The 20507-nt window shown below is 48.5% G+C and overlaps 1 protein-coding gene across 4 annotated transcripts in view; it reads left to right on the top strand.

The window, feature by feature from the left end:
- Positions 1-20507, top strand: part of Rab23 (RAS oncogene family member Rab23) — a 58363-nt gene that overhangs the window by 22718 nt on the left and 15138 nt on the right. For 3 of the 4 annotated variants that reach the window (XM_084578891.1, XM_084578892.1, XM_084578889.1), the window contains exon 2: positions 17551-18621. In XM_084578891.1, the coding sequence (XP_084435017.1) occupies positions 18304-18621 (318 nt within the window). In that variant the 5' untranslated portion in view covers positions 17551-18303. Of the gene's footprint in view, positions 1-17471; positions 18622-20507 lie in introns of those variants that run through there. The other variant, XM_084578890.1, reaches the window with a different exon arrangement.

Here is a 20507-nt window from a genome sequence, read left to right as displayed (position 1 = left end):
CTGCCCGAGTTGACAGCTCTGGACAACTCAGTCACGTCATGTAGTGTTGTGATCGGTCACACAACCCGCCGACCAATCAGCGCCCATCTATATCACCTGCCAACTACAGCCTGCCAGACTTTACTGATCCTTTAATTTGCGCATCTGTTATCTCGCACATGCTAATTGATCAGTTACCACACAGTCTTAAGCTACCGCATTCATTGAAGGACCACCTGACATATATTTAACTATTTAAACAATTCGTACGAGCGTTCCCGTCCCGCCCTTCCATCTGAAAGGAGCTGCCCGAGTTGACTGCTCTGGACAACTCAGTCACGTCATGTAGTGTTGTGACCGGTCACACAACCCGCCGACCAATCAGCGCTCATCTATATCACCTGCCAACTACAGCCTGCCAGACTTTACTGATCCTTTAATTTGTGCATCTGTTATCTCGCACATGCTAATTGATCAGTTACCACACAGTCTTAAGCTACCGCATTCATTGAAGGACCACCTGACATATATTTAACTATTTAAACAATTCGTACGAGCGTTCCCGTCCCGCCCTTCCATCTGAAAGGAGCTGCCCGAGTTGACAGCTCTGGACAACTCAGTCACGTCATGTAGTGTTGTGACCGGTCACACAACCCGCCGACCAATCAGCGCCCATCTATATCACCTGCTAACTATAGCCTGCCAGACTCGCCCAAGTTGGCTGTTTTTTTCCTTTATTCAAAATGGCGGAATGTTGTGCCGTAGATTGTGCATGTTCTGGATTGCAAGGACGTTGAGCTGCAGCCATATATACGCGCATATAGATGGCGAAAACGCCGCCTTTCGTTAAGTCGTGCCGCCTTCCCATGTGTGTTGGAAAGGGCTCCTACCACTCGGTGTCCTGTGATGGAAGTGAAAGAACCGCGCTTTGACTGCGCCATCTCTCCTGAACTGCCGCGCTGCATCAGATATGAAGCGGACGCCACGACTGAATTCCCATGGGTCATCAAAATGCTCCATTGTACAGGGCGTGTGCAGCGCTCAAAGCGTACGCGCCGCTCGAGTCGGTTGGATGGTATCTGTCCTCTTTTTGCGGAAGGAGAGAGATAGTGTATTATGACTGTGCTGACCCCCCCCCCCCCCCCTCCCATTTCTTGCGACTGCACCGGACGTCCTGGCTAATCGCGGTGCAGTTTCAACACACAAACACACTGGGTCCTTCTCTGCTGTGAGCAGCACGCGAGCTGGATGACTGGGGCCGCGCATAATTGGGGTCGACCTTTCATGGAAACTGAGGCTGCATACAGCGAGAGGCGGTGTGGATGCGCGAGAATTAGTTCCTGCTACGTTTTCACCGTCCGACGCTGCCCGGCCCTTACGATGGCACTGCTGTCCTCCGCTGGCTCGGAAGCTGTGACGAGCCGCCCCTTCGTTACATAACCCAGTAACGGGCACAGACGGACAATGAGGAAGCCAAACGCTGTCGCGTGCGACCGCCGGTTTCCTTGTGCGCACACCGCTCGGCTCGCTTGCGGTTGACCGCAGCTCGCCCCCCCCCCCCCCCCCTCCCCTTTCTCATCTGGCCCGTGCGCGTGCTTGCGCCATCTGTCAAAGGTATAGTAGCCTTTAGCCGTTGAGTCGCTTTGGGACGTTAAATCCCAAAACCCCAAACCAAACCGGGCCTTTTGTAGGATATTCAGGCGAAAGCCTTTATCGGCTCATCGGTGTGCGCAGAGGTTGTCACGCAGTCCCTGTCGAAAAATGGCGTGATTTATGAGTAAAAGATGGTTGTATGAGGTAGAGGATGAAAAAATGTCTCTATGTGCAAAAGCTCGCTGATGTGGAGAAATTAGTTAATGAATTAGAGCAAAAAGTGAATTTGACGCCGAAATAGTCATGGACGTCGGTATAGTGTGCAAACTTCAAAACAGCCACGGATGTCGAAATTGGGCAAAGTGTGTCTAATATTGTGCAAATAACGTGCAAAAACGTTGCAAAGCTTTAATTTTAGGCCTTGTCATTGCATTACAATATCGCAAACAGTGAAGAATCAAGGAGGACAAAAGCAGTAAAAAGGGAAACGAGTTAGAACACTTAGAAAAGAGTAAAAAAACAACAACCAAGAGAAAAAGTAGAGTAAAAAATAGCGAAAAAAAAAAAGAAGCAAATGAGGGCAAACAGTCGCCGGAAAAGCTTTCGCCTTGCCGTACTTAAAAGAAATCTAAGTGCCTCCAACTAATTTTGCATGTATAGAAACTCCTGGCCCTATATACTTCTGGAGTGACAGAAGTTTTTCTTCTCCTCCATGAAAGTTGTTGAGCTCCAATGGGAGGACACTATGAGCCCCTCGTCTCGTTTCCTTTAGTATAATTCAGTGCTCGCCTTCAGACTTCTAAGTAGTTACTTAAATGTCTCAGCTCCCGCTCGGAATTTCGGATGCTTCATATTCTATAACGATCGAGTCACGACAAAAAGCGTAGGAAATGTTTTGTGCTGACATTCCGGCGTGATGCCGACTTCGTATTCAAATATGTGGCGCAAATAAACACAAACACAGGAGAAGATACACAGCACAAGATACAAGAAGATACAGTGCTGTGTATCTTCTCCTGTGTTTGTGTTCATTTGCGCCACATATCTGAATACGATGATGCACCAACTTGCCCCTCAAGCCGTTATTTTGAGATGCCGACTTAGGTGGACGGTGTTAATCCGCAGAAGTATAGGACTGGAAGGTTGGGCAAGCCGGTCAATGGAGTTCGAAACAGGGGGAACAGACACAGCGGAATGGGAAGTCAGACAGACGAGCACTCGTCTGTGTGTTGCCGCTTTGTACAAGTCCCTCTGAGCAGTTAATCCTCAGATCTATCGTTCTGCTCGCCTCGCGTTGTCCACTGCGTTGCGTCGGAACGGCAAAACCAAACTGCTATCACCGTGAGACTTTGTCGTGATCGCCTCGTCGCTGGTTTCGATCCACTGTAAGGGAGTCAAAGGTCAAAGGGGTTACTGCCTTGACAAGCGGAAGCTTTACAGTCAGAAAACAATTCATGATACCTGTAAAAAATAAGACTTTGAAGAGTTGGTCTGCATCGAGATTGCCGCGTTGCCATTAGAACAGCACTAGTTTGACTAACAATAATGATGGTTAAAAACCAGATAATTGTAAAAAAAAAAACAAAAAAAAAGAAATAAAGTGCAGGTCGTGTCGCCATCAGCCTTAGACGGAGATCACGAAGCAAGTTCCATTTCGATGTCACGTGCAGGGACCGAATGGCAGGGTATTTTTAATATACAAAATTTTCACTGCAAACGTCAGCATAATCAGAAAGGGGCACATAAGGGATTTCAGCTTAGAACAATAGTTCATTATTTATTACGCAAGCTTGCCTTAGGGCATATTATAAAAACCTGTGTAAATTATTGTCCGTAAGGAACCGGGGAAGGCTCCTGCTCTTATCGTTCTCGGTGAGCCATTTAGAGAAGTCCTCATCCCTTGTTATGGTTAGTCCCACTTCTCGCATAATCTGTGTCCTTGATGCCCTTGTCCCTGCACAAGTCCACAGCAGGTGGCGAACATCCACTTCTGCAACTGGTGTGGAACACTTCGGGCATGTGGTGGATCCGAGGTCTTCAGATTCCCATCGGCATGTTACCGACGGGGTAAGGGCCGCCCCAGCTCTCATACTTCTAAGGGAAACCTCCTGCAATCTCGTTAAGCTATCAGGGAGGGGAAAAGTACATGAGGGGAATGAGAGCACGTGTACTTTTCCTTAAAGAGGATGCTAAGATGGGAATAGCGGAGTGGGTATGAAAAAGGGAGTCTCGTGGGGGGTGCATTAGTGTTTGGAACTTCGTATGTGAGGTGGTCAACTTTTTTCTGCTCAGCGTTTTGAGCATCGTCTTGTGTCCAGTGTATCTGGATGCGTACCTTTGTTTTGTTTTTTTATTGAGTGCGTGGATTTCCTGGGTTACACATAGCGTATTTGTCACTTTCTTCAGTTGTTTTACGGCGGCTAAGGAGTCTGTATAGATGTGGGCTTCTGTTGTGAAATCTGTTTTGATTGCATATAGTTCCATCACAAGCGGGTCCGAGTATTCTGAACAATAGTTGCATAGAGATGTACACAGTGCACCTTCAAATTTCCGACGTGGCGTATCGAGAATAGCTTTCTTCTCGATTGAAGGTCTAAACAACTCAAGTATGGTCCCGAAACAGCCATCGTTGTTCGAGGATCATTCCTGTCGTATGTCTATACCTACGCCGATGTTTTATGAACGACACATTCTGTGGCCTCTTGTCTTTACTTTTAGTAAGGGTAGACGGAAGAGAAGAAAAAACAACGCAAGGTTTTGCCCTAATAATGACACAGATGCATGTTGTGCTTTAGGACAGTCACCTGAAATTGCTGCAGCTATCAAATGTTTTGAATTGTGTAAAGAAAACAAGGAAATCAAATCCGAAGGTGTATAGAGGAAACTCCAAATTTCTATAGCACGTTGTGAGTATCAAAGATGGATGCACCAAAGCGTATAGCACATCTGCGGCTAAAATATGGTGGCACGTAGCTTGATGAACTCCCTGTAGCGGCTTCCGCCAGAATTTTTCGCGCCGCCATACTAGTGCATCCGCTCGGTTTGTCTATAGACGTATTTGTATCCTAGCGAAATTAGTTTGCTCGTACACGCGTCCCTCAGTCTTCGTATCATCGTGTGCCGCGTGCGAAGGTCAACACATCAGTTAATGCATCGACCATATAACGATGGGGGCAGTAGCACCCTCGTGCACCAAAGTCACCTAGACTAACCGTCTAAGTGTCCTGGACTAATCGTCTAGGTGTCGTATAGGGTGTCAACAACGCCACCTAGACTAATCGCCGAGGTGGTGTTGTGGACACCCTATATCCACATCACGTGCTTCCTAATCTTAGTGGCAGCCATTAAGCTTACGCCCCGTCATAGAGCCGTCACTCCACGAGCGCAGTAACAGTAATAATACAGGCGTATAACAAACTGACGTCAAATATCCGTTTGGACAACGTCATTCTCTCGGTACCATGATGGCCGATACGGGCACTTTAAAGCTTTTAACGCCTTGGGGCTCGCAGCTACGATACTATTTGTTTTAAACAGCGAACTATACTATTGTATGTCTATTTTCGAGCACGAATTATTTGCACTATCATGCACGAACTACCATGTACCAATGTTTGCCAGTACTGCGTTTTAGCACCTTATGCCTACATGAATTTCAACTCGCTATAGTCTCGGCTTGACTGCGGTCGCCTGGCTGTCGTCCAGCGCGCCGTCGTTGCATTTACGTAACCCGTTCCTCTACTTTCACGCGTTTCATTTTCTCTCCTGTTTTTTTTTTTTCTTCGCAACGACTCTGCCACTTTGCAAAACGAGTTGCCTCGGCGGACCAGCCGTTATTTCGCTGTCTGCGCGTCACGACCTCGTACGGCGGCCCTCCATTAGGGGGCGGCGGAAGAGAGCGTTTGTAATGAGCCTCGACTATTACGCCGCTTCGCGAGATCCACGCAGATGAGAAACTGCTGTCTTCCCCGTTTCGCTGTCGTCGAACAATGCTCCTGCTTCGTCTAACTACGAAGCTGGCGGCGACTGTCGCTGCGAGTGACACATTTTCTTTTCTTTTTCAGCGATAGTCCCGCAGACTTTGCTCCGGCGTTGGCACTACAATTGTCCGAGATTAGGTGGGCCAAGATTTAAAAAAAAATGCGAAAAAGAAAAGCCAAGCCTTCTTTCGAGCCGAAACCAAGTGACTTAGTAGTTCTCAAAGGTGACGCCTAATATTTTTTCGTTTCGTGTACTTGAACAGTTTTTCAATCATTATCATCAGCCTGGCTATACCCACTGCAAGGCGAAGGCCTCTCCCATATTCCTCCAATTAACCCGGTTCTGTGGTAGCTGCATCCACTTGACCCCTGCGAACTTCTTAACCTCATCCGCCCACCTAACTTTCTGCCGCCCCCTGCTGCGCTTTCCTTCCCTTGGAATTTTTGAATATTAACAGTTTTTTTTTTTTCAATATCGGTTTACGCGCTCGGGTATAAATTGGAAACAGTGCCGCAAATGTGTTCCGATTAGAAAATGGTCCAGGTGCTGGCTACGGGATAACCGTCAGCGGTTGCAGCCGTTGATGCTCATCTCACAAACAGCAGCAAAGTGGAGCTCTGTTGCGAGTAGCCCTGAATGGGTCGGCTAAAGTAGCGCTTTACCAAATTGCGGAGGACTGCGTTGTAACTTGTAAGTTGTAATCGCAGCGGATTCGGGTGCATGGGGCGCGCTTTTACATGATTTTTAAAAATCTTCGTGGGTTTAATTTTTGCGAAATAAAAAGAGCTACGTTATTAGGCTACGTCCTCGTAAGTAGCTGGGTCAGCTAAACCACGTTCGTGGTGCTCGACAACTTTACAATTCACATCTAAACTTTTGAAGCCATATTTTAGAAGTTAGTTAATGTCGACTAATTGTTGAAGCAAGCAGAGTGAAGATACTATAGCCAGTATTTTAGACAAAACTTAACAATAACTATCGCTTCGCGTTTTTAAACATTGATGCATCATACCCGGGCCATCCTTTGTATAGAGAGTTCCAGCATAGCTTTATTGAATGATCCCGTATTGCGCCAAACCGGTTCTTACCGGATCTGTATGGTCGCTATAAATTTTGATACCGGTGTGACCTGTCCCGTATAAGGTGCAAACGGGTTTACACCGGACCTGTATAACGCTCGAACCAGACAGACCAGTCCGGTACGGAGCTCGTACCGAACAGACCAGCCCGGTATGGAGCTAATATACCGGACAGACCATGTCTGATTCGCAGCTCAAACCAAACCGGCCGCTGAAGCTCCACCGGAATGAGTGTCTGAGTATGCTAGCGTGCTGGTAAGCATGAAAACATACGCAGTATACGAACGTTTTGTATATGTGGGGGTACGCGCTTTTTTTTGCAAATACCTCGAAGTTGTGAGGCCATCGACATGTAATAGTGGCTGCCACGTAAGCACATCGCATCGCTTGTTTCGCGTTCTTCCCTGTGGGCGGATGCGTTCATTAAAGCAACAGTCGCTGCACCTCGTCTGATTTTGTGGTGCACCTTCATATCGGCGACTGAAGATGAGTGCAGAGAAAGGACGAACGTAGCCTTTCACTAGCGACTAAGAATTCGTTGGAGGCATTTAGATCTTTCTTAAGTGCGGTAAGGCGAAAGTCTTTTCTATGACTCCTTGCACTCATTTGTTTCTCTTTCACTCATTTGCTTTTTTCTCTTTTTGGCTTTCTTACTCTTTTTTTTTTCTCTTTTTCTGCTTTTTCTTGTAACACAATGACAAGGCCTGACATTAAAGCTTTGCAACGTTTGTGTACGTGTTTTTCACACTTTTGATGTATTTTGCAATTTCGACGTTCATGACTGTTTTCACGTCTGAACGCTATGTCGACGTCCATGGCTATTTCGACGTCTGGTCGGCGTTTTTTCCTCTAATTACGTTACATTAATTAACGTCCACATCGACGGAATTTTGCACATATAAACATTTTTTCACCATCTACCTCATACAACCCTCATTTTACTCATAAATCATGTCATAGTTCGACAGGGTGGGTGCGACACCTTCTGTGGACGGGTACTTTCTGCGCACGTCCAGAGCTTATAAATGCTTTCGCCTTAAAATACGGCATCGAGGCGTTGAGCGCTATGTCACGCATATATAGAATTATCGGGTTGCATGAGCGTCGGAGTGGGCCCCGTTTAGTATTGCCATGAAGGCGAAAACTGTCCGTCGGCGTCTTTCTGGAGCCTCGGGGTCCGTAATGTGAAAGGTGAACAGAGGAGATAAAAGTATAAAGTAAGAACATATTACCAATAGTAAATAAGTATGCCAAAGATGACTTAAGACATTTTATCATGACATAATGGCTACGAATGACTCGGGAATGTCGAGATGATCAAGGATGATGCAAAATTAGATATGGCTAAGGATGACTCGCAAAATTAAAGATGACTAACGGTCTTGTAAAACTAGATAGTCTTTAAATGGCACCACGTGCATACGGTGGCATGGGTAGTAAAAGCGGAGAGACGACGAAGTACGTCTTTGGTTCGGTTTGGTTTGTGGGGTTTTAACGTCTCAAAGCGACTCAGGCTATGAGAGACGGCGTAGTGGAGGGCTCCGGAAATTTCGACCACCTGGGGTTTTTTAACGTGCACTGACATCAAAGTCCGGCTTTAAAGTTCTCTTCATTACTTCATAAGCAGGGTAAAAAAGTAGGTTGAAAAATAGTAGTTTAGCTGGACTACAGGAAAGATGAATACTTTTACCCAGGTACTCCGACGTGCGGTTAGTATCGTTAGTAATGAATTCAACAGTCAAGATTCAGTTCAGGTGTCCACCGAGATGTGTGACAGATGTAGGCAAACGGACAGGCTTGGCTTGGTTTGTAGCGACTCAGGCTAAATGAGAGGCCGTAGTGAAGGGCTTTGGAAATTTTGATCACTTAACGTGGACGGGCATCGCACAGCATACGACGCCACTCCGTTTCGCTTTCATCGATACGCAACCGCCAACGGTCGGGATCGAACCAGAATACGCCGGCACAATAGTCGGGCATTTTAACCACAGCGCCACCGCGGCGGGGCTCAAATGGAAAGACATCCGTGTGCTATGCGATGTCAGTGTACGTTAATAACCAGGTAGTCGAAATTATTAGTGCGAAAGACCTAAATTGAAATATTCAGCTTCTTTCTGGGACCCTGTTCTTGAATCACTATCATCTGAACTGTTCAAACCATGTTCAAACTATGTTCAAAACCAGGCGTCGTGTTTTATACATTCAAATTATCACCGTCTGTGTTACCGCCATAAAATGCGTTACCATCGCCTTTGCTTTTCCACCGCACATTATTTGGCCTATGGTTGTTTAATAAGATCTACAACCTACCCCTTAAGAGCTGGCTACTAGCTACCCCTAAACATATTTGGGGCCTCATCACTCACACCCCGCCGGGGTGGTGCAGTGGTTACGGCGCTCGACTACTGCTCCCTAGGATGCGGGATCGAATCCCGACCTCGGCGGCAGCTTTTCGATGGAGGCGAAAGGCAAGGCGCCCATGTGCTGTGCGATGTCAGTGCACGTTAAAGAACCCCAGGTGGTCGAAATTTCCGACGTCCTCCACTACGGCGTCTCTCATAGCCTGAGTTGCTTTGGGACGTTAAACCCCGCAAACCAAACCAAACCATTCTACAAAAGTTCTTTCAGGATGTCACACTAAACAGTGATTTTATTCACGGTGGCAGCTGGTTGAAACCGCCTTCCTATGCATGTAGTCGACCTTACCGACTTATACGTCAAGGCTGTAGTATATAATCTCTTTTCCTAATTAAATAGTTGTCAATTTTAGTAACAGTAATTGTTTCAGAGGAAGGGAAAGGCGGAGTATCTGTCACACTTGTGTCTGCGGACACCTGAACTGCACCGTAAAGGGAAGGGAGGAAGCGAAAAGTGGAAACAGAGAAAGAGGAGCCGCAGTTGAGCACTACGGAGTAAGGGGATCTTTAACGTGCACTGACATCGCACAGCACACAGGCGCCTTGCTTTTCGCATCCATCGAAACGCAGCCGCCGAGGTCGGGATTTGATCCCCCTTGGAAACAGCACCGGTCGTCGTAACTACTGCACCACTGCGGCGGGGTGCTTATTAATGGTTTGATTGATTGAATGTCCTTTATTGAATGGGAAGGCTCATGGCTATGGATGGGGGTAGAGGGGAGTAGACAGAATCTTCATTATTTAGGTCGTCACTCAAATCATATTGCTCTAACCAGGCCACTAAGTGAGCCATACTTCTCATTTAATAAACCGTGCCGTAATGGAAGGTAGGAAGGTGGGAGCGGAAAGAGAGGTGCCATAGGGGAGGGCTTCGGAATAATTCCCACCACCTGTATGGTGGTGACCTTTAACCTGCGCTGACATCGCACGTTACCCGGACGCCTTTGCATTCCTCCTATATCGAAGCGCGAGTGCCGGCCACTGCCAGGTTCTTTACGCGGGACGCGACGGAAAAGCGCAGCTTTCACTTCGAGCAGAAGGTGCTTATTACAAAAGAAGTCCAATGCCGTGAGAGCAGCGCTACGTGCGTTCGTTTGAAGTGGGCGCAATTAAGCGTTTCCTTGGCAGGAGACGTTGCGCGATGGTATAACGGCTGCCGGCCGCTTGGCAAGGCGCGCACGCTCTGGGCATTGTGTTTTGAATGTTCAGAAAATGAACGAGGGGGCAGGCACGGAGCTAAAAAGGATGGTGGCGTATCTCGCACGACTCTTTCGCTGTTCACACTTCGGCGCGCATCCAGAGGCGCTCGCGCATGAAGCCTTAATCGGTGTTGTCACGTGGTACTTACATGCGGACCGCCGTATCCTGTCGCTCTGCTTAGTTCAGGCTAAAACTTTGGCTTGTACGTGCCGACCCTACACAACACATCCGTCTAGTGCATGTGCTAGTGTGAATTGTCTCCAGGTTGTTCCATGCAGCTAGCTGCGCGAGCAACGTTCGCCGAGTTAAGCTGTGTCTTACTGCGGCAGTCATACGCTGGGAGCTCTCGGGGTTTTCGTACCACTGAAAGGCAACGCCTAGCAGGGACCAGGTTTTGTAGCCCTCTCTGTGTCGTTTTCATTTCGTTGGGGTGTGACCTTACGGACGGAAGCAGCAGCAAGGGCGAGGAAGGAAATTGGGCGTGAAGCCGCCGCGTCCACAGTTTTACAGCGAATGCTCCGGACATGCTCTTACAGCAGTGCTCTTACAAGGACTGTTCCGGGGCGAATACCGAGGGTGGACGACGTAAACCATCAGTATCCGGTAACTGGTCATGCGACAGAGACGGATTCGTGGTTACGTGACTGGCCTTGCGACCATCACGTGTCACCACGTGTCTATCGCCCCCCTTGCGATCACCGTCGAAGCCCAGGCTGGCACACATTCTCAAACTTTGATATAGTTCTTTCCCATTACTGAAATAGAGGTATCACCATCACGACAGCTTGAGCTAAGTTTAGAGAGCGTAAACTATTGGCGTTTACCTATTTTCCGAAATGGAAGTAGTAGCGCCGTGAAAATCATCTGGCATGCCGAGCGCCGACGCTGACAAATGAATGAACACGCCAACGAGCAGGTGTCGTGCGCTGGTTCGCGAATTCCGCCGTTTTTGCGAGGCATACTCCGCACAAAATAGGCATTTAGCTGAGTACAACAAATAATGTATACCTCTTATGAAGGCTAATGTGTGGTTACGTATTGGTAGTTTGCGTTCGGAGGGCCTCTTGAGGATGTGTACATAATATTAGAGTCTTTTTCTATCGTCTTGAAAATTTTCGTCATGGTTGTTGCCGCCTTGTTGACAGCTCTCCCTTTGATGCACTTTCTGTACACGTCTTGCCAGTCTGTGATCACAATCTCGGTACTTGAACCTTCTATGGCTATCGCTACTGTTCTCTCGTCGGCTTCTTCCGCTTTAACTCATTTACTTGTTTCTGTTCTTCTGATATTTTAAGGCCAAAGTCTTCATAGTCTCATAAGTGTGGACAGGACTTGTGCGTCCGCGGAGGGTGTCACACCGTCATTATCGAGAAATGTATTGATTGATGAGTAAATGTATGGTTGTATGCGGTAGGCGGTGGAAAAACGTATCTGTGTGTAAAATTTCGTTGATATGGAGTAATTAGGTGATTAATTAGAGCCAAAAGAGTCGATTCGTCGTCAAAATGGCCAAGTACATTGATAAAGTGTGCAGACATCAAAACTGCCACGGACGTCAAAATTGTGCAAACAACGTCCAGAAACATAGGAAAGCTTTGCTGTCACGCTTCGTCAGTGCGTTGCACCTTCGAAAACACTCAGTCAAGAGGAAAAAAGGAAAGGCGTAGTAAAAGAGGCAAAAGAGGAAAAAGCAAGAAAAAAAAGAAGCAAATTACTGAAAAGGCGGCAAAGGAGTGCAAAGAGTCCCTTTCGTCGTACCGCACTTAAGAGGGGTGCCTTCAATGAATTTTTAAGTTCATTATATGCCACCGCGGTCATCACATGTTTATCTTTGTATTCTTGTCACTGTGAATAAGATTTCTGGCACTCTTTTAACTGTCTTGAATGTGACCTGCTACTTTTTTCTTATTACATTTACAGTCTTGGGGTTACGTGTTTCTTGGTATCCGTGCGAATTTGATTCTTAAAGAAATAAATTAGTTTACAGAAAACGAAAGACGCAGTATCTGTCGCACCTTGTGGACGCCTGACCCGCGCCTTAAGGGAAGGGAGGAAGTTGGGATTAAACGCGGAAATAGAGACAAGTGGTGCCGTAGTGATAGTGCTCCTGAGTAATTTCGACCACCTGAGGATCTTACGTACACCGATATCGCACAACACGCTATAGATCCCCATGGTGGTCGAAATTAAACTAGTTTTGAGGAAGGAAAAGACGGTAACTGTCTCACATCTAGGCGGACGCATCAACCGCGCCTTAATGAAGGGGTAGAGAGAGTAGAGAAATAAGAGTAGTAAGGGGGGTTGCGGAGTGTGCTGTGCGCTTACATCGCACAGCACACTCCGACATTGCATCTCATCAACATCGATGTAGGGTCTCTGCGGCCAGGATTTCGACCCCGTGACCCCCGACTCAGCAGCCGAGCGACGTAGCCTCTGTACCAGCGTGGCAGTTGACCGTATGAATGTGGTGACGAAGAGTATCAGAGTTACCCCTCTTTCCGAATCGCTGAACTGCAGCAGAGGAGCATTCGGCAAAGTATAACCGCGCCAGGTGGTGTCCGACGCGTCCCTGGGCGCTGCTTGAGCTCTGGCAAGAAGCCCGAGATTTGCGATTAGTTCCGCAGGTGTGGCGAAAGGCGGCGCGTCGAGTACGAGAGGAGCCGTAAGCGCAGTGCGTGAAACGAGGGATCACAGCGGCATGGAGACGAAAGACCTAGCGATTTGCGGATGCATATTATGGGGACGCACCGAAACACGCCCCTGGTGAGATTGCATGCTCGCGCCTGCATTAGCTGCCGTGTGTTTATTTGCTTTCCCCAGGCCTTCTGACGTGAGTGGCAGACAGAACATCGGAATCAGTTGCGGTGCTGAGCCTGGAAGAACGTGCAAATGAAAGAGATATGATTATTATTATTTGCCGCGACCCACATACGTTCATAAACGCGGTAGGGGAGTGCAGGCACTACGAGCAGTGTCCTTCATGCTTGTTTTCCCCACCAACATTGGCCGCCAAACCATATTGCACGAATTAAACAATATCAACTGCGGGGAGAAAATCTTCAAATACGTGAAGGCTTTCCTCTCAGATTGCACAACCACCATAGGAATTGGAGAGATCCGATCACCAAAAATACCCATGCCGAACAAAGGTACACCGCAGGTTCTATAATCTCTCCAATGCTATTTAACATAGCAATGATAAATTTAGCAAAAAAACTGTTGACCCGCAATGATATTGGCTTCACTTTATACGCGGACGACATCACCATCTGGGCTATTCAGGGATCCTTGGCGAAAAAGAAGAAGCTCTGCAAGCCGCTATAGACCTAGTCGAGGCATTTGCCGGGGAGAGCGGTCTTCAATGCTCCCCAGAAAAATCGAACTTATCAGGCTACACAGAAGAAATTACAAGTCCCCAGGAGAAATTCAGCTCCCTCTAGGAGACCAGACAATTCAAGAGAAGGACAAGATCAGAGTTTTGGGGCTGTGGTTGCAAAGCAATTTGAGAGTGGATTATACAATCAAAACACTCAAAACCACAGTCAACCAAATTTCCAGAATGATTAGAAGGGTGACCTGGCACCGGAAAGGGATGAGGGAGGAGGACACCCTCCGCCTTGTACAAGCCCTAGTCGTTAGCAGGATTACTTACGGGCTTCCATATCACGAAATTAGAATCACTGATAAAAGGGCCATTGACACTATCATAAGAGGAGCCTATAAAACGGCCCTAAACCTCCCGCCAACAACATCAACGGAACGTCTTTGGGCACTCGGAGTGCACAACAACTTCGAGGAGCTCAAGGAGGCGGTTCTAGAGAGTCAGAAATAACGCCTAACAACAACGCAGGCGGGTAGGGAAATCCTGCCAAAACTAGGGCTACGGCAGGCACTAAGAACTTCTGAGATCAAATCACAAATTTCGACATCCACAAGAAACAACCTCTATGTGAACCCGATACCCAAGCACATGCACCGTGAGTTACAGAAGGGTCGAAGGAAAGCCAGAGTCAAATCATTGGAAAAACAATTGTCTAAAGACGCGGAAGTTGTCTACGTGGACATAGGGGCCTACGGCGAGCCTGGCAAGTTCACAATAGCTGCAGTTGACCACAAGAAGAGGCCAATTATTCATGCTTCGATCTATGCCAAGGATCCTGCGGAAGCGGAATCACTGGCAATAGCCGTCACCATAAAAACACAAGACCACCAAAAGAAGTCATCACACGTAGTGACGGACTCCCAACCATCCTGCAGGGACTACCTGGCCGGAAAACCTCACAGAAGAGCATGTGAAATATTACGTTCCATCTCCCAGACGCACACAATTACATGGACACCTGGACACGAAGGCCTAGAAGGAAATGAGGTAGCGAATGATCTAGCCCGAGCTCTCACAAACCGGGCGGATCCCCATCCCTACCCCACCCCTCTCCTAGGACCCTACGGCGACAGGCTGGAACACCTACGGTTAGAAAGAAGAATTTTCTCACCACCACACAAACAACTTCCTTCCTCGGACGTTATAGACTGGAGAAAAATACAGACAAACACATTCCCTAATCTTCACATTTTAAATAAGATAAGCCCAACAAAATACACGAGTTACTGCCCTTGGTGCGGTGTAAGGCCCACACTCTATCACATCTCTTGGGAAGGCCAGGACAAACCTGACCTAACGTTACTAGTGCCATGCCCGACACACGAGCAGTGGGAGGCGGCCCTGACCAGCGACAACCTGGACCAGCAAGCCTGGATTATCCAGCTAGTCCGCAAGTCAGCTGCTGCCAGCGGAGCCCTGGACTAGGGGCGCCGACCACCCAGCTCCTGCGAATTCTTACTGATTATTATGCTCATTAAAAGTTTTCTCTCTCTCTCTCTCTCCCCAAACGTATAGGCATCTGTTGTCGTTCAGGTACGCAGAACGGTGACTGTTTCGCGGTTCCTTCAGCGCACTTGCCACTTCTCCCTCCTATAGACATTAGAGAGATTTAGCACACCATGATCCGCGATCCGCTACCGTGATCCGCCACCACGCGTTCTACTGCGCATGCCCAGATCACTTTGATGCCGATAGATGGCGCCACATTCTGGTTGTCGGCACATAGACCTGCCGCATTGGAACCAATCAGCTTGTACGCCCTGTCCACGAGTGGTAGAGGGTCACGGTGGCGGATCGTGGATCACGGTAGCTAAATCTCTCTAATAACCGAGACTTCGTAGCTTTCTTTCTCGTTTGCCGCAAAACACACGATGCACGTGTCGTGTTTAGTATACGACTACGACGATAGGTTTGGCTTGCTGAACATCGCAAAACGACTCAGGCTAAGAGGAACACCGTGGTGGAGGGCTGTGGAAGTTTCGACCATCTGGTGTTCTTTAGCGTGCACACGAGCGCTTTTGCGTTTCGTTCCCCCGCGTGTATCTGCGCAGTGTGTGCCAAAAGGCGACCCTTAATTGTCATGCTTGTCGAGAGTGGGGCCGGTGGAGGGAATAGGATGCAAGCACTGGGATGTCGGTGCATGCTGTATACCTGAGGCCGGTTGATCCTTCCATTTTGATCCACTACTCGCATAAACTGTGATAACACTCGTGGTAGACGGGTATTTCTAACTGGCGTTGAGTCGAACGACAGCTGAGCGTCCAAATTGACGTTGAAATGAGCGGCAATCGGCTGCAGTTGCACGGGATGTCTCTTATTTTACGGCGCAGGCCTTGTGGTTGTGCAGAATTTAAGCCAGAAAGCGGGGGGCAAGATGGGCATAAAGAGTAATGAAGAACCAACGCAAAGTGGAAAACAAAGCGTTTTGGCGCCGACATCGTGTTCCTCTGTTTTCATTGTTATACCCGCCAGGGGTGAACCGCCACCAACTACTGGCGCAGCTGCAAATGGTTCCCTAAATCGCCTTTCCCCACTCACCCATGTACATAGTACATTAATGTATCACAATGCTTTCATCTGCCATAAACAGGAGGTCGTTGTTCAGTCGCCCTTCGTGCGCTGCTCATGACGTCTACCGCGCCTGCACGCACGACATGTGTACGACTCAAAGGCCACCCGGGCTCTTTTCTGTGTTTTGGGCGCGTGCGATGTTTTCTCCGCGGGAAACCACCTGAGTGCCGGTCTTCTGCGTTATCCTCGTTCCCGCGGCGGTGCCTCAGGCGGAGAGGGGGTATCGCGACGCCGGTTCGAGGAGGGTCCCGTTCGCCGCGCCGTCCGACTGCTGCATTGGCCCTCAAGCCGCCCACCGTCCGTCGGGACGGGTGGGAAGCCGAGCCCGATTAATTATTCATCAGCGACGACGGGCGCGTACGGCACGTTATGCGCCGAGCGACGGCTGTTGCTCGCGCGGGCGGCCTCTCCTTCACCGGCGGCCACGGGGAAAGTCAGCGTGACAAGGACGAACCTACGCGCCTAGTGCGTGTGAGCACGCGCTCCGTGTGTGCGTGCGTGGACGGGTCGTTACTGGAGGTAAAAGCGCTCGGCCCGATTCGAGGCTGCCAGGGTGGGTGCATGCGCCCGCCATATCGCGCGCTTCTGGCCCCTGCCGCGTCGTGCTTCTTCAGAGGGTGCACTGCCCTTGTTTGTCTCGCTCACGCTTTGTTAATTTCTTTCCTTCCTGCGCCTCAAGAGACCTGGGACGGGTGGTTGGCCGCTATTTACACTGGGGTCACGGTGGGCTGGAAGTGTGCGCAGTTGAATTCAGAGAGCGTGCGAATAGCTGTGAAATCTAACTCTGTCTCGTGCCAAAGAATGATAGATTATATGCATATATTTATTTATTTTTTCACTGGCTGTAATATGTGTGGTGACGGCGGTGTTTTACATATTCGTAAGCTCGGGACCCACCGTGTCGTGTGGGAACACATTTACGTGCGCTAGGTGGTGGCCAAAGTGTTTTCATAGCTTCAGCCACGTGGACTTGCTGGTATTTGCGCTTGTTTGCAGGAATGTTTCCCATAAGTCCGCTTCGTGCTAAGAAGGACATGCTGAGCTGCTTCTCTTGTTTGAAAGTAAAAAAAAAATGTGCTCTGACAGAAGGGGGAAGTTGAAATCTCTTCGTCGCACCAGATCCTAGCGTCATTACTTGCGACACTTACGATGGATGGGACACTTCCTGTCCCATCCATCGCAGGCTCATCGAAATAGGGGAATTACGACTACCTTGCGTTTGTGGTACTCTTCCGCCATTACAGTTTACCACCTGCGCGTCCATATCTGTCTTTATTCTACGGGTATTCCCTTTCCTATCGCGGCCTTCAGATTGCCACTTACGCAGCTCGTGTTTTGAATCCGGCAGGGAGGCCGGCTGGGTGCGCCATGCTGCGAGGGTGGCCCAATTCACAGCCCCGGGACCGCAACAGCCGAAAAACTTCCTGGCCATGATCCCACCGCTGTGCAGCCTACTTTAGGATCATCGGTTGCTGTGCTGTGCGCAGCACAGCGGGGCAGCGCACCCGTGGAAAGTGCCTGAACAACCTACGCCTTCGTTCGGTGGCGCGCTGGTCGTCTTGATGCGCCTGGCATAAGACTCAGGAAGCTCTCAAAGGCTATTCGTTGTGTCACTTGCAAGACGTGCAGTGACATCTGTTAAGACAGTGGATAGCCGACGTCAGAGTGTGGTCTCGAGGTGACCTGCACGTTCCAACTCCAGCTGTGCTTCAACTAATTGGGCCGCTTCTGGTTATCCTGCTTCCCAGAAAACAGCCACAAGACTGTGGATCACTCGAGTGCTAGTTTATTAGTTTTATGTGTGCTCTTCCTCGACGTATACGCTGGTTTCTAGTGATGGTATCATGCTCTAGCTTACCTTGGAGATAGGCTTTTCGACGACTGCGCTTCTGGGCGGGATTGCTGTGGAGGCGCTTTAGGGCCAGTGATTTTGGGCCTTTGCGGTGAACGAGACTTGCTGTGGTTGCGATCTCAGTCACGACACGGCTGGAGTTTGGGCAACGTGCGTGTGTTTGTGTGCCAGTGTTTGGGCTCACGCATTTGTAGTAGGCGTGCTTAGGCGCCAAGTGTGATCAGCTGGACCTCCTGGAAAGCGTCCAACATGCGTGAGGACGACTTCGAGGTAGCCCTGAAGGTTGTGGTGGTGGGAAACGGTGCCGTCGGCAAGTCCAGCCTGATCCAGCGCTACTGCAAGGGCGTATTCACAGCCGAGTACAAGAAAACAATAGGCGTGGACTTTCTCGAGCGCCAGCTGAGCCTCCGGGGAGAGGACGTGCGCCTCATGCTGTGGGACACGGCGGGCCAGGAGGAGTTCGACGCCATCACCAAGGCCTACTACCGGGGCGCCCAGGGCTGCGTGCTGGCCTTCTCCACGACGGACAGGGAGTCGTTCCGTGCCATCGAATCCTGGAGAAAGAAGGTATGTATAATCGGCGGAAACCAATTGAACTTTTCTTGCATGTTGTGTTTCGTCCAACCACTGGTAGGTTGTGAATATTAGTCGGCGCTCTTATTTGTAGCCTGCGTGAACACTGTCTTTTTCTATAATAGTTGAGTGAGTTATAATGCAGCGGTATTTCCTATTTCGGTAACATATCTCGAAGCCAAGCGCATCGGCGATGATTCCATTAGGGCTCGTAATTTTAAAGAATGGAGAGCCACTACATTATTAGTCACTGCTGTATATCTTAGCTAAGCACAAATGAGACTCACGGACGCTTATAAGGACTTGGTAGAGTCGACATCTTTCAACAGCGCGCACAAGTCAGAAATGCTAAATCTTTCATGTTTGTGCAGCTTTCATGTACCTCCGCAGTCAAAAGTTCGTGGAACGCCAGCATTGGAAAATAAATCTGATTTCATCGCTATCTTTGCAAGAAGTTTGGCATAATACGCGTGTGCGGTAATTCACCAACTACAAGTTTCACAAGCGTGCGCCAACTCTTACTAGATGCCAACCTGGAAAGCTTAGCATCAAGACGTTACCGGGAAAGAATGAAGCTTTTTTACTTGCTTTATCATGACGAATTAGGAATTGATAAAACGCTTTATATTGAAACCGCTAACCCACGCACAACACGTTCCTATCACCCTAAAAAAGTTAAAGAATACTCCTCTAAAACCAACATTTTTAAAGAATCATTCTTTCCTAGAACGACTCGCCAGTGGAATACCTTACCTGCTGATGTTGTCCAATGCACAAGTGTATCTTCATTCTGTCACGCGCTGTCCTCAATATATTGACACATTTGTTGTATTGTTTTCACATCGTGGCGTCGCTTGCTGGTCTAACGTTGACTTGTACTTATGATGAGTAGTTACGGCTCCGTGTATTGACGCTATGTATGCATTGTGTAAATTGTATGTTTTGCAAAGCATTGTATGCCTGCTCCTGCCTAAAGCCTGACACTTAGGCTGGCAGTAAGTTCTTAAATAAATAAAATAAATAAATTCACAAGAAATGCTCCTGTTTGTGTGCAAATGAATTATTTTTCTGTCAAATCCGGTTTCTCTAATTCTCTTACTGCGAGAGTGCTCCGAAAGTCAACCGTACTTTTACAATGTTAGGTTGATGGCAGGAGGAAATGATGTGGGTCGGAGGCAAAATGTTTCCGGTACTCCAAAGGGAGTTGGTTGGTTGCGCATTAACACTCATGTCGAAGCTACCATAAAACTATATACATGCTCCCTTGACGCTATCTTTGGCCGTTGACTAAAGCCAGAGGGAGACAGTGTTAAGAATAATTAAAAAGGCAGGCAGGTTACCGCGCAATTCCTGGTTTGCTATTACGCAGGAGGATGGAGGGAGCGACCCCCCACACGTCGAGATAAGCACGACTAAGTGCGCTTCGACGCCTTATTGAGCACATAAGGCAACCCGAGCCCCGGCTTTACGACACTTCACGGATTTCTCGAGATAACTTGCCTCCTAACCGAGTTTTCATTTTTAACGATACAGGGCTGAAATGATGTAAGCAAGCTGCAAGAGATACCATGGTGCTCGCGGCCAGTAGTAACACGCTGTTGGCGCCCTTGACGACTGCACTAATCTGTGCTGTACATTTAACGCTGCCGCGGCTCGCACCGTAAGCTGAGCTTTCGCAGTGATTGCATTCCTTGCCTTGTCGATGAGTTTGTACAGTGTAAACACGAATAACTCTTTGAGGGAGTTAAAATGGAGTATCGTGTTCTCTAGCGCACTTCCTTTAGAGGCATGGTATTCTCTGCTAGCCCTTCAGGTATATTTTCAACACTGAATGTACGGAATGCTATGCGTTGGCATATGAACCATATTTCCTTCTTAAA

This window comes from Amblyomma maculatum, chromosome 9, assembly GCF_055883805.1.
Source record: "Amblyomma maculatum isolate TAMU_Amacu chromosome 9, ASM5588380v1, whole genome shotgun sequence".
NCBI lineage: Eukaryota > Metazoa > Arthropoda > Arachnida > Ixodida > Ixodidae > Amblyomma > Amblyomma maculatum.
This window is presented reverse-complemented; position numbering and strand designations above follow the sequence as displayed.